The sequence below is a fragment of the Coccinella septempunctata genome, chromosome 2 (genome assembly GCF_907165205.1).
Source record: "Coccinella septempunctata chromosome 2, icCocSept1.1, whole genome shotgun sequence".
Lineage (NCBI taxonomy): Eukaryota > Metazoa > Arthropoda > Insecta > Coleoptera > Coccinellidae > Coccinella > Coccinella septempunctata.
In genome coordinates this window covers 22,360,955-22,378,875 of record NC_058190.1, presented here as the reverse complement: position 1 = coordinate 22,378,875, position 17,921 = coordinate 22,360,955, and the positions used below count along the sequence as shown (strand labels likewise).

At 39.4% G+C, this 17,921-nt stretch overlaps 1 protein-coding gene across 1 annotated transcript in view; it reads right to left on the bottom strand.

Annotated features, from left to right (window-relative positions):
* Positions 1-17,921, bottom strand: part of LOC123307847 (neuroendocrine convertase 2) — a 114,791-nt gene that overhangs the window by 10,340 nt on the left and 86,530 nt on the right. The window contains exons 6-8 of the mRNA XM_044890305.1: positions 9,492-9,580; positions 3,564-3,739; positions 2,711-2,923 (exon numbers count right to left, since the gene is read on the bottom strand). Coding sequence (XP_044746240.1) covers positions 2,711-2,923; positions 3,564-3,739; positions 9,492-9,580 — 478 coding nt within the window. The remainder of the gene's footprint in view (positions 1-2,710; positions 2,924-3,563; positions 3,740-9,491; positions 9,581-17,921) is intronic.

The window sequence follows — 17,921 nt, the reverse complement described above, 5'->3', positions numbered from 1 at the left end:
TCTGGTACACCCCCAGAAACTTCACACATTCTTCAACTTTCACCTCACAACCATCCAGATTCAATGTACTTTCTTTTGTTTTTTTTTTTGATCTGCTAGTACTAAAAATAACCGCTGATGTCTTGCTTTCATTCAACACTAATTTATTTTCAGCAAACCACAATTTCATTTCACTAAATACTAATGACAATGCTTCAGCCTTAATATCATCAAACTCGGATCCTTCCACAATAACATTTGTGTCATCAACGGAAGAGGTGAACCATCTCAAGATCTCCTCATTCAAATCACATATGTCAATTAGAAAAATTATAAACAATATTGGGCCCAAAACACTACCCTGGTGAACCCCAAAATCTGACTCAAGTACGTCAGATCTTACCTCTCTTTCATCCTTGGCAACTGATACCCTTCGCGAGCGCTTTGAAAGATACGACCTAATCCACTCTTTTGCTATTCCTCTAACTCCTAATTCTTCAAGCTTCTCCGAACCAAACGGCCTGAAAAGACAGTCGTAGGCACTAGCCAGATCTATAAACAAGCCCAGACCAAGCTTATCTCAATGAGCTTCACCACTCTCTCAGTGAACTGAAATAAAGCAGTCTGAACCGAAAATCCCTCCAACTAACCGTGCTGAGAACTATGAAAAACCTTACCTTCACCCATAAAACTCAACAATCTACCACCGAATACATGTTCAGAAATGTTGGAAAAACTGCTTAAAATACTTATAGGTCTGTAACTTTGAAACGAACTTACATCCCCTTTTTTATATATGGACTTTATCAATGCCAATTTCAACTGTTTGGGGAATATTCCGTGCTTAAGTGAGTTATTTACTAAATGTGAAATTATATTCTTCAACTCAGACGCACAACCTCTCATTATATAACCCTTGAATCTTGAATCGACGGCAATATCCTCAAGCTAATCCGCCACAAAAAATCCATATGGCAACGTTACGTGCGTCGTAGGGAGCGAAAGGACTATGAGGCCCATCGAGTTTTCTCCAACTCGCTCTCTTCTATCCTAGCGAATGCCAAGAAGAAATTTGAGATGAAACTTACTCGGTCTAGGGATCGCAAGCGCTTTTTTAAATATGTCAGGTCAACTTTAAATTCTAAGGTCGACGTTCCTCTGGTCTTCAATCATAACAACAAACCGTGCTTAGGAACAGACGAGGCTGTTAACATTTTAGCTGATTCTTTTTCTGCATCCTTCACTCAGAGGTTGGTTCACCCCCTCCTGTTGATGTCCCCCGTAACCCCTCTGGTTTAAGTGATATAATGTTCTCTCCTTCCATCGTTGAGGCCCACCTTTCTGCGATCAACTCTCGATCTTCACCTGGTGCTGATGGACTTTCGGTCAGATTACTTAAAGAGTGTGCTAGTTCTTTCGCGCTCCCCCTTTCTGTGATTTTTTCGACCTCATTTGAAACTTCTTCCTCACCAACCTGATGGCGAACTGCACGTGTAACGCCCATTTTCAAGAAGGGAGACAAACGGTGCGCTAACAATTATCGCCCCATCAGTCTGGTTCCGATAGCAGCCAAGATATGCTAGAGGATTATTCAGGATGAAAGTCACGGTATAATCCTCAAATGTCAACATGGTTTTCTACCAGGTCGCTCGGCCATTACAAATCTTCTTTAATGTGTCAACTCTTGGTTGACGTCTCTAGACAAGGGTGTACCAGTTGATGTCATTTATCTGGACTTTTCTCGTGCTTTTGATCGTGTGCCTCATAAGCGCCTCCATAAACTTGAGCATCTTGGCATTCGTGGTCGTCTTCTTTCATGGATCGAAGCGTTTCTCTCTAACCGCACTTATCAGGTTCGTGTAGGGGACACTCTATCTTCTCCTAGAAATGTTGTGAGTGGAGTTCCTCAGGGATCTGTGCTGGGACCTATGTTGTTTCTGCTATACATCTCAGACTTACCATCTCACGTTCGCTCACAATGTTCACAGTTTGACGACGACACTAAAATTTTTGGGGACTCTACTAGTGCAGATACCATCCAACATGACCTTGACTCTAGAGTGACAGTGGTGTCAGAGTTGGCAGTTACCTCTTAATACTGAGAAGTGCGTAGTTCTTCATATGGGAGTCCGAAATCCGCGTCTACCGTACTACCTTAACCGAAATCCCATTCCAGTTTCAACCAGTCACTGCGATCTAGGGGTGATCATAACGGATAACCTCAGTTGGCTAAGAAGGCCTGGTCCAGGAAGCCTTTGGCAGATGTGAACATTCAACGTGCGCGGCTATCTATCGGATGTATGTCCGACCCATCCTAGAGTTTGGCGGCCCCGTTTGGAGTCCGGTTCTAGGCCGTGACTTAACAAATACATTATTCAGAGATTTGTTTGTCGCAATAATTTCTTTGACTTGACCAGTATCAAACTCGCTATTTTAATAGAAAATTTTTCCTTTTTTCCCGTCCAACGGTATTTTGAGAACAAAATAAGATTTTTTTACAAATGCGATACAACCAGAATCGAACCAATATGACACAGATAATGGTTTTTTATTACAATGTCACCTACCTAGACTAAATAATTGCGACATACTCATAAAATATTCGAGTAGATACTGCTGTCTAAGAACACAACAATCACCTACTGAATACAACAAAAAAGATCTTCGTCGTATATTCAACTCAACTATTTAATGTAATAAGAAAAAAACAAGAATAGAAAATACTACTCACAACGCCTGTATTAGGGTCCTTGGCACCATTGCTGAAAGTTGAGGCTAACGTCGAGGAACAACTTTCATCGTAGTGTGCGTTCTGTCCATCATTTATAGCACTGTTGATACTGATTGTCCACATACTGGCAGCATAACCATCACAGTTGCAATCATCGTCCGCTCCTCCATCACCACTAGCCCATACGTAAATATTGCCTAGTCCATTTCGACCCTATGAGAAAAATATATAAAATGTGAATGAATAAAAAATTTGTTCAATTTACCTATTTATTCAATACTTAAAGAACTTTGTAGGTTAGAATCTTATTGAAATATTCTCGCAATTTGAATGATATTTTTCACTGAGGAACAGAAAAAAGGCCACTGAATTTTCGGAAAAATTTATTTTTCTGAAAAAACGCTACAAAAAATTAATTTTGTTAGACACAATAATTGGCACGGTGTTTGTAGCAGAATTGTATATTTTTTTGATTATTTATGGCCTTTATTTTTATTATTTACCATAACTTAGGGTTGGCCTCGCAAAGGTGAGTCTTGTGCGCTCTGGACCCTTTATCACAAAAATAGTATCTATATCAAAAAAATTTCGAACAAAGGTTATAAAGAATATTATGAATATTTTGAGACAGCTCTTATAACGCCAACAAAAGCATTCTACAATAAGTTTATAGCTTTCTATCCTTTATTCTGTGATTCGCAGTAATATGACTAGAGTAAATCTACTCATATACAGTCATATACAGGGAAAAGTGTCGGATATAATAGAACCTATACTCTCTTCATTTCATTCCAAGAGATAGTAAAGTGACAATTAAAAGTATAATCAACGATAACATACAATTATGTTATACCTCATTTACTCCTTTAACTATAGCCCTCATTGTAGCATTCCTTGGACCATCCACTGTTTTACCATCATCTGTGGGTCCCCATGAAGCGCTATAAATATCTATAAGATTAGGCTCATGTCCCATGGAATTTGCTTCTATGAGATCGGTCATGTAAGGCTGATCCAGCATTCGAATGCCTGAAATGTGAAACAGAATTTTCAAAATATCGAATCGACAAAACAGAAATGATAACAAGATTCTATAGATGTGTGCCTTTTCAAAATTTTTACGTAGATACTTTTGGAAACTTTGTGGAAGAAACAGTCCTACATTGATAGGGTCTTTATAAACGATCAGTATCGCAGTGGGCGACAATTTTGAAATTCACGTTATTTACTAAGTATAGTTCAAAACACATTACTAAAACTAATAAAGACTTTGTAGACATTCCGCCGACGACAGGATTTTGCGATAGTATGCTTCATCGAGATATTCGATTCTGCGCAGGATGATTTTGGAGCATTCCAATTTGTTGGACAGATTTGATACAGTTTATGAAAACGTTTTGTGGTAAGCTTATTAGAAGATTAAAATCTATGCTATTACAGATCTGATTCTTTGATGAGGTATTTAGAGCAACTGAAGGAGTTAGCTAGGCGATACACTGTCTCCAAAAATATTCAACACTGTTTTAGAATATGCTTTTACGACTCTGAACTGGGAAAACAAAGGTATCAATGTAGACGGGAAAATGCTGAATTATCTAAGATTTGCAGATGATATAGTGCTGATAACAGACAACCCCAAATAAGCCGGTTTGATGTTAAACAGGCCAATGAAAAAGTACCTTGAACTGGAAGGGACTAAATCACTAGGCAACAAAACCATCGAGGTGGTCGATGAATACAAATATCTGGGACACCAAATAAGAATAAAAAGAGACAACCAAACAAAGGAAATACAGAGGAGAATTGGTTTGCATGGGCAGCAGATGAAAGACTGAGAGATATCTTCGGTAGCGACGTTCCAATGAGCTTAAAGCGGAAAGTATTTGATCAGTGCGTGCTGCTAGTGATGACTTATGGCGCCGAAACACTTACCTTGATAAAACGCACCGTAGATAAACTGGAGGTGGCTCAGAGAAAGATGAGAGAGCTATGCTAGGTATTAAGATCCAAGATCGTGTCAGAAACACCGAAATTCGACGGAGGACAGGGGTACAGAACATAATCCGGCGAATTACAACTTTAAAGTTGAAGTGGGCGGGATTTAATGATGACAGGTGGACCAAAAGTATAATAAACTGGAGACCCAGAGCAGACATTGGTGACAAGGAAGAGGAAAACAGGCCAGAAATCGGCTCAGCAGAACACATTTCCTCAAAAAGTCCAGGTGAAAAAGAAGCCCATCCTGTCCAAAGTAGACGACAAGAAAAAGGAAGAACCTAAACCAGTACAGAAGAAGGAACAACAGAAAACGCCCCGAGCAAAACCTATCAACAAAACAAAAGAACACAAAAAAGTCTCTGAATCCGCCGACGATTTAGACACTTTTACTGAAAAAATTTTCAACAAAATCATGTTGAAAATTGAAACAGAGATGGAGAAAAAACTCCAAGGAATGTTCAGTAAACTGAAATAATGGAACAAACAACTAGGACGAATTCCCTTAAACTAGTCTCCTGGAACAGAACTCGAAAATCCGTGATAGAAGAAATAATATCAGAGAGAAAACCTGATATTATAGCCGTACAAGAAACAAGAATATAGAGGTGACAGAATCGCAAACACTGGAGGAGGTGTTGCCTTACTGGTTAGACGAGATCTGAAACACTGTCACATCGACATATAAAAGACCCCCAAATAACTTATTGGAAGAAGAAATCAACAATTTACTAGATGGAACAAACCCGAATATCTGCATCGGAGATTTTAATTGCAAATCTCCAGAATGGAACAGCAGGATGGAAAACAGAAATGGCAGAAAACTGAAAGATTTCGCTGGAAAACATGAAGCTATCGTTATAATATCAGAGAGAAAACCTGATATTATAGCCTTACAAGAAACAAGAATATAGATGTGACAGAATCACAAACACTGGAGGAGGTGTTGCCTTACTGGTTAGACGAGATCTGAAACACTATTTTAAAGGAAGATCTGACGAGTCACAAATAGAAACAGTGACGATTGTTGCTGAAATAAATCGACAAAGAGTCGAAGTCACATCGACATATAAAAGACCCCCAAATAACTTATTGGAAGAAGAAATCAACAACTTACTAGATGGAACAAACCCGAAAATCTGCATCGGAGATTTTAATTGCAAATCTCCAGAATGGAACAGCAGGATGGAAAACAGAAATGGCAGAAAACTGAAAGATTTCGCTGGAAAACATGAAGCTATCGTTATTGGACCTGAAGAATCAACGTACCTAGCATTCGAAAATGGATTAGGTACCAGATATAATTGATATCGCAATTATAAAAAATATCACTAGAGAATTCTCGATAGAGACCTTGTGCGACGGAACTTCTAACCACAATCCAATAGAATTAACAATAGGAGAAGGGCCAAGAAGAAAACTAATTCAAACAAGAGAATACACCGATTGGACTAATATAGCGATCTGATACAATCAGAGGTAACAGAAATACCAACAATACATGGGACATGGTACACGAGAACAAATAGATGGAACAAAAGAGTTCAAGAACTAAATACTATCGATCATTCTGCGTGGAAAATGCAAAAATGTCTGAGAAGAGAAAAGACTAAAATACCACCTTTCCACGGAGAAAGAGGAATGGCATATACGAATATCGATAAAGCTGAAGCACTGGCGGACTCCATCGAAAGGGAATCGAGAATAAATTACAGACCTGATGACGATAATGATGATCTGGAAGAACTAGTCGAGAAAAACGAAGAAGAAATAAATGAACCACCAGTAGACGACAAAATAGAAAACCAACCTCTCCATTTGAAATAAAGGAGATAATCAGAAGCTTGAAAAATAGAAAAGCTCGCGGATTTGATAAAATAACGAATGCTATGTTGAAGAAATTACCTAGAAAAGATATAGCTGCTCTCACAAATATTGCGAACGGTATAATGAGGACTGAAACTATCCAAAAAAGTGGAAAACTGCAGAAGTCATAGTGTTCAGTGTTCAGGCAAAGATAAAAAATTCCCCCAAAACTACAGGCCGATAAGTTTATTGTCCGACCTAGGGAAAGTGGTAAAAAGAGTAATCGCCAAGAGGCTTACAGAAAGAAACTGAAAATCTGAATCTCATTCCAGCAGAGCAATTCGGATGCAGAAGAGATCACTCAACAGAACAGCAATTATTGAGACTCACAGAATACATAACAGAAGGATTCCAAAATAAACGAGCAACAGGTCTTGTACTACTTGATATCGCCAGAGCATTCGACAGAGTATGGCATGAAGGATTGATTTACAAAATGAGATATGCTGGATATTCAATCAAACTATGCAAGTTGATTAGGAATTATTTGAGGAACAGAAGATTCTACGTGAAAGTGGAAGGAGAAAACTCCACAACCAGATAAATAGAAGCAGGGGTGCCTCAAGGGTCAGTACTTGGGCCGTTACTGTATAACATATATATTCACGATATACCAAAATCTCCAAGGACTATGCTGACACTATATTCCAACGACACCGGAATCGCAATGCGACATCGCAAGCCAGCAATAATAGAAGGAAAATTACAAGAAGCTATAGAAGAAATAAATGACTGGTGTATTAAATGGAAAATAAAGCTCAACGGACAAAAGAGCCAAGCGATATTACTGCAGAAAAGGAAACTGAGAACTACAACAAATCTAGAGGTAGATGGAGAAGAAATCGAGTGGAAAAACGAAGCGAAATATTTAGGTATCACCCTAGACAAAGGTCTAACTTGGAGAAGCCATATCAAACAAGCCGTTGACAAAACCAAGGCAGCGATGAATATGCTATACCCGCTGATAGGTAGAAAGAGCCACATGTCAAATGAGATAAAATTAAAAATAATCAAAGCCGTTGCTAGACCGCAACTGACTTATGGATCAGGTGCTTGGGAATTCGTGGCAAAGAGCCATTTACAAAGAATTCAGGCAACAGAAAACAAGCTACTACGATGTGCCATAGATGCGCCTTGGTTTGTCCGGCACAAACAGATATATCGAGATTTGAAGTGGGAAACCATCACCGAATTTATGAAGAGGAAAGCTGAAAAGTTATTCGAAACAGCGAAGGAACATCCAAACGAAGAACTCAGGAGACTAGTGGACTACGATCCGGAGGAATACAGAGGAAGAATCAGAATTTACAGAAGGAGACCGCGAGATCAATTGAGGAGAGATTAAAATGAGTACGGAACCTTATTAAAACTATACTAAAAAGAGATATCCGAAATGGACGAACATGAAAACCCTAGCACGACAATGTGCAAGAAGAAATTAACCGATCAAGAGATGAATGGTTTATAGACAAATGTACGGATCCAGTGAAAAGCAGGTTAGGTTTAGTGGGTCGCGAACTCAGGAGAGTGAGTAACCCCTAGAAATGGGTTCCTCTGGGCGAGAAATAGAGCCCCGTGTTTTTCACGGTCGCAGATTCCCCCTGCTAAAAAAAAACCAGAGCAGACAATAGAAGCAGGGGTAGACCACCCCACACACGACGGAGAGAGCGATGACATTAAGAGGATTGGAGGACACTGGATCAGCCCAAGGGAGAACTCAGTGGAGCAGTTTAATGGAGGCCTATGTCCAGCAGTGGACTTAACACCAGGCTGGATGATAATGATGAAGATGATGAAGGAGTTTTTGTCTCATCGTTACATCCACATGAGGAGTAATGACATAAGTTACGTCACTATAGAATTTTAGTAAATTGTAAATCCTCCAGTCTCTCAATGATTTCGTCTGATATGACATATGTAATGAAATGAAAAAAGTGGGAGCGCCCACCAAAGTAGCGTAGCACTGACATGGCACATACCTAACAAAGGCGATGCATAATTTTTAGATATGAACTGAGAACGACATATTTCACGCAACTGATACATCACTCAGTTGTGCGATGTTGTGAAAATTATGCATTGCCTTTGTAAGGTCAGTGTCATGTCAGTGCCATGTCATGTGCCATGTCAGTGCTACGCTACTTTGGTGGGCGCTCCCCCTAACGTTGCGCGTTGACGTAGCTGCAAGTATTGAATCTGAAGATGACAAAAAGCCGAACATCTCGACTGGAGAAAATGTAAATTTTGCGTTTGATGGTTTTCATTTCATTTTTCAGTTTCTACAAATCTATCGTGTCTTTCTCCGAAAATTGTGAAAATTGAATGAATAAATTATTTTCAAACAATGAATCCTAACTATCGTAGATTTGGGTGACTTGGGACGATTGCTAAATTCAACTTGTCATATTTTAAAAACAGTGACCTATTTTTATCTGAAAATGCGGGTTCACTATGCTTAATGAATTAGACTATTGATTAGTATAAGTACTATGCTTCAGAATTCGGATATAAATTAAAAATAAAGTAAAATATACTTGTCCCAATTCACACAATTCGTTAATTTTTCCCTTCAATTCAAACGCACTGGTCACGACAAACTCAACAGGAATTAATTGTTAAACTAACCGAAAAGCCGCTATATAATCTTATAAGTTTTTTCCTTCACTCATAAATGGTAAGAAACAATATCGGCCACATCCATTCAATATTTGACGACACATTTCAGTCTCCCAAATGCATGTTTTTGAAGAATTTTTGTGAGCAATATTGTATGGTGATAAAAAGGTGAACCAGAATGAATGGATTTTCATTAAATAGCCGGCGGTTTTCCCGTACCGTTTGAGAAAGTGACTCTTTGAAACTTGAAACGTGTGCGGGAAAAGAGTTGAACGTGCACGCTTCTAGAAAAAAAACTTTTTACCAGCTATTTTTGAGTCATAAGCTACTCCAACACCACAAATGCCGTTATCTCGGGCAGCTGCCACCTCTCCGGCACACCTGGTACCATGGCTGAAATAAGATAATGATTTCAAACATTCAGATTATTCAAAACCAAAACATATCAAGTAAAAAAAAAATTTTCAAATATTTTCATACCACTGCAATAACCATAGTATGTAGTAGGATGAAATGAGTATAAATTCAAATTTTATATTTCGAAATTGTATGATGTTCTTTCATGTTATTAGCCATGCAATGGAGAATATGGATTGGACGTTGAAATACATGTGAATGAATCCTAAAAACGGGCAAAGTCGTTTCCAGAAATGGCCTTTATAAAGGGTTTTTTTAGAGGTAGGGAAAAGGTGTTGATCCCTTTGGGTAAGATGATCCCTTTCGATTACAGACTCATGAAAATGCCATCTGGTTGAATGCTATGCCATAACGTAGCCCCTACCAAACTTCTACCTCAGTCAATTTTTTAGTACAGTGCAAGCGAACAGTCGATATTCACAGAGAAAAATATGAATTGTGAGCGCTTAATTTAAGATTAGGTTAACTTTAAGATTATGCTTCTTTCGTTGTGAATGGTTGATAACAATGATTTTTATATTTGTTGCTTCCTTATATGCTTATTTTTGATTTTTTCTCGACTTGAAGACAATGACGTTCGTATAGGTTATAATAGCTAATGCTGAATGAAAAAGTTGAACTTGGGGCAAGATGATCCCTTAACTTGTGTACAAGATGATCCCTGGGGATCATCTTACACCTCAATTTTTTTACATACTGTTCTGGGGTCTAATAATAGTCAGAAGGGTATACCCATAAATTTTTACAGGATTTTTCAGTTAGGAATTATTATGCCGCGTAAATATAAATATTAATAAATAAATAAAGAAAAATCATTCGGGGCGGATGGTCCAAAGAATCAATGTCAAGTGCTATTGATGCTGTTAAAAATGGAATAGCAATTAAAAGAGCGAGTATAGGGAGTTTTCAGTGTCGCTTATTTCATTGAAACGAAGGACTAAAGAAATTAAGAAAATAGTTCAATAGATATCAATATCAATAATAAGAGAAATTTAGTACTTTATTTTGTTGTTTCATAAAATTTTGAATATTTTAATGGATCTCAAATTGGCCTTTTTCGGTGGTGCATTGAAACCACCACTTACATGTTCGTTTCAAATTTTTGTGATATTACACCTTATATGTTGATTTTTAGTTGTTTATTCACTTGATAATTTATAATGTTTTATGCCCAATAAAATTATTTTACAATCTCCACAGATATTTGTTTTACATATTTCATTCTTGAAAATATGGGAGCTAATTGAGAGAATGGGGTCAAGATGATCCCTGGGATCACCTTAACCATACCACAGGGATCATCTTAAACACCAGTGTGTATAAGATGATCCTTTTGTAACGTTTTGGAAAATTGAGGATATTTCAAAAAACTTTTGTGACCGACTATTTCGAGTAGGACAATAGAAAGATGGATACTTCTAAGAGGAGTGGACGTTTTCATTTTTGTGCTACCCAAAGTAACTGAGGAACTACGTAAATTCTTGCTCAAGGGGATCGTCCTGGGCACCTTTCCCCTATACAAATTCAAAATGAAATAAAATACCTAAAAATAAATTTCATTATCATGGTATTGGTTCCATTTAAAATATATTCTCATGCCATTGCCATTAGTGCTTAAAAATGATTTCGGGTATATGGAAACCGTAATCGGGATGTCCAATCTTCTACCACTTTTTTGAGCAGCTGGGGCCGTATATAGACAATAACGCGGCAAATGTTGGCTTCTAAATGGTCCAACGTCTGCGGTTTATCTGTGTTGAGGTGTAACTTCACATATGCCCAAAGAAAGTAATCCTTAGGTGTGACATCACGCGATCATGGAGGCCAACAGGTCCATTACGCGAAATGATGCGCTTTCTGAATGTTTCCTGCAATAAATTGATGGTGTCGCGGGCTAGATGGCATATTGTACCATCTTGTTCAAACCACAGCTCTGCTAAAGCGAAAAATATTTTTGAAATATAACGTGGTAAAATTCATATTCCCAATCTTGAAACAATTATTTTCCTATACATAAAACTGTGAAACTTTTGTAGAGTACAACGAAAAACTTATTCGTTTCGAAAAAATAAAAGTGGTGTTTTTTCGATCGATTGAAGATTATATAACAAAAATCATATTTCCAACAGTTTTTCAGAAAAGTGCTCAGTGCTTAGTGCTCGCAAAATCGAATAACTTTCACAAATTCATTAGTAATTTTTTTAAGAAAAACCGGTACTTAGTACTCAAGTCTCGGGCCCACTTTTTGTCAGTGCTCGGTGCTTAGTGCTCGAAGCCTATTTTTTCAGTGTTCGGCACAATTCTGGTTACGACTATGCAAACAGATGGAAATACATTTGGTGGTGCGATGATTCTGTTAGCAGGTGATTTTCACCAAACATTGTGATTCTACAATCAACACCAGTTGATGACCTTAATGCATATTTGAAGTTTAATGAAATTACATAGAAACCCTTACATTAAGTATGAACATGCGTGTCAATTTGCAGAACAATCAAAGTGCAGTTTCAAAATAATTGGTACACATTGTAATGGAGAAATTCCAATTTATAATTTCTCTGGGTGTATTTCATTCCCAAATGATCCAATGACTTTTGAATAAATTCTTTTAACAAAGTCAGCTTGAAAAAGTGTTTTCAACTATTTTCATGTTCATAGTTTTTTTTTTGATGGCGTAATTTATCAATTTTACGAAATATGACGTTTTTTTCTTACAAATATACCCGTTTTGAAACTAGAAACTACCGTTTCTATTACGTAGAATATTTTTCCGAACAGCCAATTTTTGAATGGTGTGGGAAATATAGGTTCCTACTTTTTTTACAGTGTTTATCTGATGTCTAGTATTTCGTTTCCTTGTGAGTTCACTAACGTAGATTCGGGTGACTTGGGACGATTTTGAAATTTAACTTGTCATATTTCAAAACGGTGACCTATTTTCATGTGAGAAAGAGGTTCAAATATGCTTATAATGACTCGGACTATTGATTAGGGTATATACCATGCTTCAGAATTTGGATATACTTAAATTAAAAAATTTATATATATATACTTGTCCCTAGTCACCCACCGAGTTGGGGGGTTTGGGACACAAGTTAAAAATCCATTGATTTCTCAACTCTCAAATGAAATAGGTGACTTGGGACGGTGTATAGTTTTGAAAAATTAGAATTTGTCATATAGTTGAAATTCGGTAAGGAAATTAAATGATAAACCCCTATAACTGTAAATGTGAAAAAATGAAACAGAACAAGGGAACTTTGATATCTTCCATTCTTTGGTGAATTCTTTGTGGAAATAATATCCTGCGAAAAATCGGCATATTTCCTGCTGCCAATGCGCCGCCATCTAAAAAGATGAAAATAACATAGCATTCAATGCTATTTTGCATATTTCTTTTTCTACCGTCAGACAATTGAAGAGACATCAGTTCTCTATCGATTATATCCTTTTTTAGCAGTTTCAGTTTGGGAAATATTCATTCATTCATTGATTGCTGTATCCCGTTACCGAGAAAAAATCTACAAAAAGACTCAAAACCAAAACATCGGTGCGATTAAACTCATAATTTCTTAGGGCTACTTGCGCTGTGTGCCCTCCTGTGACTGAGGAGACTCAACCGTGACCTACATATCCTACCACACTCCGAGCATGGATAGTCACCAACCAGATCTGGCCGCCGCTGTATTCTTCTCGAGTCTCTATTATAACTGTGTACCAAAGACCTCCACTGCGATCTGTCTAAAGCTAGTTGTTCCCAGTTTTGATTGGCATCAACTGATTTTAGGGATTGATGTAGTGTATCCTTAAACCGCTTATACCTACTGGCCTCCTGGTTTCCGGGCTCCCTCAGTGAATTCGCCATATAGAGCTATTTTGGGGAGTCTTGTGTCTTGCATCCTCAGAATGTGGCCGCTCCATCTGAGTCGGGTCCTCGTCACTTTAGTCTCAATTGTTATACAACTCGCGCACTGCAAGACTTCTGCATTTGAAACTTTGTAGAACCATCTGATTATTATTTGTCTCAGATGACGTTGTTGCGTTTGTTCGAGCTGTTTAATATGTCGCCTGTAGGGCGTCTAGCTTTCGCTTCCGTAAAGAAGCATTGGGAGCACCACTGCTTTCAAGATGTTTGTATGTATGTGGTGAATCCTAAATTTCCAAGTAATTTCAGGTGTTTTTTTGGTCCCTCACAATGTAACAATGATGGCTGCTTTCAGTATACAATGATTCAATTCTTGAACCACATTTAAGGGTGAACGTTTTGTAACGCCTTCTTCTCGGTGTACTCGAGCGCCAGCTATTCTTTAGGGGAAAATAGCAAACCTACCCTAGTAGCTACTAGACGAAGACAAGGTTTCTCGGTGTCTGCGGTCTTAGCGACAACCAGTGAAAGTCAAAATCAACGCCCACAAATTATATTGTCGACTCGTACAAGGAAACACAAATGGCACTATTATAAAATTCGTACAGTGAAAGACTCGAGATCAGTGAATTTACAGGTCAAAACGGACGGAATGAAACAGGATCCGATCTCAAACGTTATACGGGGTTTACGGACGTGTTCGCCAGCCAGAACCTAAGACGAACACTAAACGGATAGGTATCGGACTCAGCTAGGTTAGGGGATGAAACAAGACGGCACAGATTCCCGACAGCTCACCCCTAGATGCGTTCTTCGCCCCCCGGGTATCCACGACAGCGGGGTTTTTCGATAAAAGTGGTTAGCGTCGGACAAACGAGGGAGGAAAGAGGGTTGGCCACTCCAAAGTGCTTTCCGCACCACCTGAGTATCCACGCCAGCGGGGTGCTTCAGCAGTGGGGGTGGAACTTAACCCAGGGTGGTAAGGGATGGAGGAAGTTTTTTTCTGCCACTCCAAAGTGCTTTCCACACCCCCTGAGTATCCACGCCAGCGGGGTGCTTTGGCAGTAGGAGTGGAACTCAAACTAGGGAGTAAGGGACGAAGGAATTTTTTTGCCACTTCAAAGTGCGTTCACCACCCCCCGAAAATCCACGCCAGCGGGGTGCTTCGGCAGTAGGAGTGGAACCTAAGCCGGGCCGTAAGGGATGAAGGGAGGCTGAAGTTCCAATGATACAAAAGAGAAAAAAATGGCGTCTTACCTATGGTTTCGGTTGGCCACTCACACTCGAAAACTCCCAGAAAACAGAAAAAAATCCCACAATAAAACAAAATTATACTCCGAATCGAAAAAAAACTCAAAAAAAAAATAAATTTTCTCGAAAGAACCCAAGTTTTGTCGGCGGACAGCACTATAATCGTATACGTTGAGAATCAAGCAACCAGTGACAGCGAGTCAATCAATCGGCTGAAGCAAGTTAATCCTAAGTGAAGTGGCCTGCGGGGGAACATCTAATTTTATACCCACAAGGGGGGTGCAGAAATCAGATGTGCCCCGACTGTCGAAATTCGGTAAAATTTGCGTCGATGAAGACGTCTTAATTTCGACTTATCTGTGCTGGCGAACAAGAAAACGGTTATCTTCCAATTCAGGATGTTTTATACGGTGCGACATCGTTTTTCAGAACTGAAAACGAAATAAAAACGGTGCAGTATGTTTACAATTCCGAACGATGTCGGAATCCTGAATTGGAAACTGAAAATATTTCTCTTCAAAATTAATTCAAAATAAAATTACTTAAAAATGAAAACTAAAAGGAGTATTCTAAAATGAGGGGGTAGGTTTGAAAACTACCCTCTCATTATAGTTTATACGTTATTTAAGAATTTAATATAGCCGTTCAAAGAAGCTATCTGGAGCAGATGGAAAAGCCAGCCTGACTAATATCGCCACATCGGCCTCAAACTCCTGGAGATTTTACCCTGTTTTCTGCACTCGGTTCTTTATTTGTGCATGGTAAACTTGTTGTAGATGAGCATCACCATATCTCATCTGAAGTTTCGATGTTAGAACTTCGTAAAAGGCTTGTTGACTCTCCGGAATCGTTTGCAGAATGTTGAGTGTCTCTCCTCGTAGAGCTATTATTAATGCTGTGGCTTTTTCGTTGTCATTCCAATTGTTCGCCAGCGCAGCAGCTTCAAATTGTTTTTGATATGTCGACCAGGGTATTTTTCCATCAAAAGTTGGAGGCTTGATCTTCATTCTACTACCTTCGCCGTCATTTTCCGCTCTAGTTGTAGGGTGATGAAGCCAGAATATCAGTTTTATTTGACTCAATTGTTATACAACTCGCGCGCTGCAACACTTCTGCATTTGAAAATTTGTGGAGCCATCTGATGTGCATTATTTGTCTTAGATGACGCTGTTGCGTTTGTTCAAGCTGTTTAATATGTCACCTGTAGGGCTTCCAGCTTTCGCTTCCGTAAAAAGCGTTGGAAGGACCGCTTTGTAAATAGCCAATGAGTATTTATCGAATTTTAGCTGGTCCTCGAGGATAAGGCCTAAAGCACATGACCGACTTTTAGTCGGGCCTACAAAACAGTCGGAGCGCGCTCCATTTCTGCACCCGTCACGATTGTCGGTGAAGCAGATGGGCATATAGGTTAATCTTGTTTCAACGCACAGGAACGACAGTTTAGTCGGTTCTTGATCTCTATTCTGTTGTGAATTACTGTACGCGTGAGTATAAAATAGTAGGTACACGATCAAAAATGGATAAAGACATTGAAAAATTAATCTGCGAGGTACAGAAGAGTAGACATTCGTATGATACCTCAACAGCAGAATACTCGAATAAAATACTGAAGAAGAAACTTTGGAAGGAAGTGCCTGTTTAGTTGATTGATGGCTGGGATAAATTCGAAAAGGGTATACAATTGGCTTTTCAATAAACGCTAAGAAATTACTGGATGCACCCAAAATATCCTATTTCTGCTGCTTTTCATTCTTCGGTACCTCAAATAAACCGCAAAACATCTCAATCTCAACGTATTCCTATCCATCTCCTGTTACAATCACCGACCGAATGATCGTTCGTGTGCGTTGACCACCGATTTTATTGGTAGACTGTCTTCCGTGTGCGCTGACCTCCTACGACATAGTCGTTCACCGACTATCGGTCGTGTGCGTTAGACCTAAACGGCAACACATCACACATCTCAGCGTATTCCTATCCATCTCCTGTTACAATCACCGACTGAATGATCGTTCGTGTGCGTTGACCACCGATTTTATTGGTAGACTGTCGTTCGTGTGCGTTGACCTCCTACGAAATAGTCGTTCACCGACTATCGGTCGTGTGCGTTAGACCTAAACCGCAACACATCACACATCTCAGCGTATTCCTATCCATCTCCTGTTACAATCACCGACTGAATGATCGTTCGTGTGCGTTGACCACCGATTTTATTGGTAGACTGTCGTTCGTGTGCGTTGACCTCCTACGAAATAGTCGTTCACCGACTATCGGTCGTGTGCGTTAGACCTAAACCGCAACACATCACACATCTCAGCGTATTCCTATCCATCTCCTGTTACAATCACTGACTGAATGATCGTTCGTGTGCGTTGACCACCGATTTTATTGGTAGACTGTCGTTCGTGTGCGTTGACCTCCTACGAAATAGTCGTTCACCGACTATCGGTCGTGTGCGTTAGACCTAAACCGCAACACATCACACATCTCAGCGTATTCCTATCCATCTCCTGTTACAATCACCGACTGAGTGATCGTTCGTGAGCGTTGGCCACCGATTTTATTGGTAGACTGTCGTTCGTGTGCGTTGACCTCCTACGAAATAGTCGTTCACCGACTATCGGTCGTGTGCGTTAGACCTAAACCGCAACACATCACACATCTCAGCGTATTCCTATCCATCTCCTGTTACAATCACTGACTGAATGATCGTTCGTGTGCGTTGACCACCGATTTTATTGGTAGACTGTCGTTCGTGTGCGTTGACCTCCTACGAAATAGTCGTTCACCGACTATCGGTCGTGTGCGTTAGACCTAAACCGCAACACATCACACATCTCAGGGTATTCCTATCCATCTCCTGTTACAATCACCGACTGAATGATCGTTCGTGTGCGTTGACCACCGATTTAATTGGTAGACTGTCGTTCGTGTGCGTTGACCTCCTACGAAATAGGCGTTCACCGACTATCAGTCGTGTGCGTTAGACCTAAACCGCAACACATCACACATCTCAGCTTATTCCTATCCATCTCCTGTTACAATCACCGACTGAATGATCGTTCGTGTGCGTTGACCACCGATTCTATTGGTAGACTGTCGTTCGTGTGCGTTGACCTCCTACGAAATAGTCGTTCACCGACTATCGGTCGTGTGCGTTAGACCTGAACCGCAACACATCACACGTCTCAGCGTATTCCT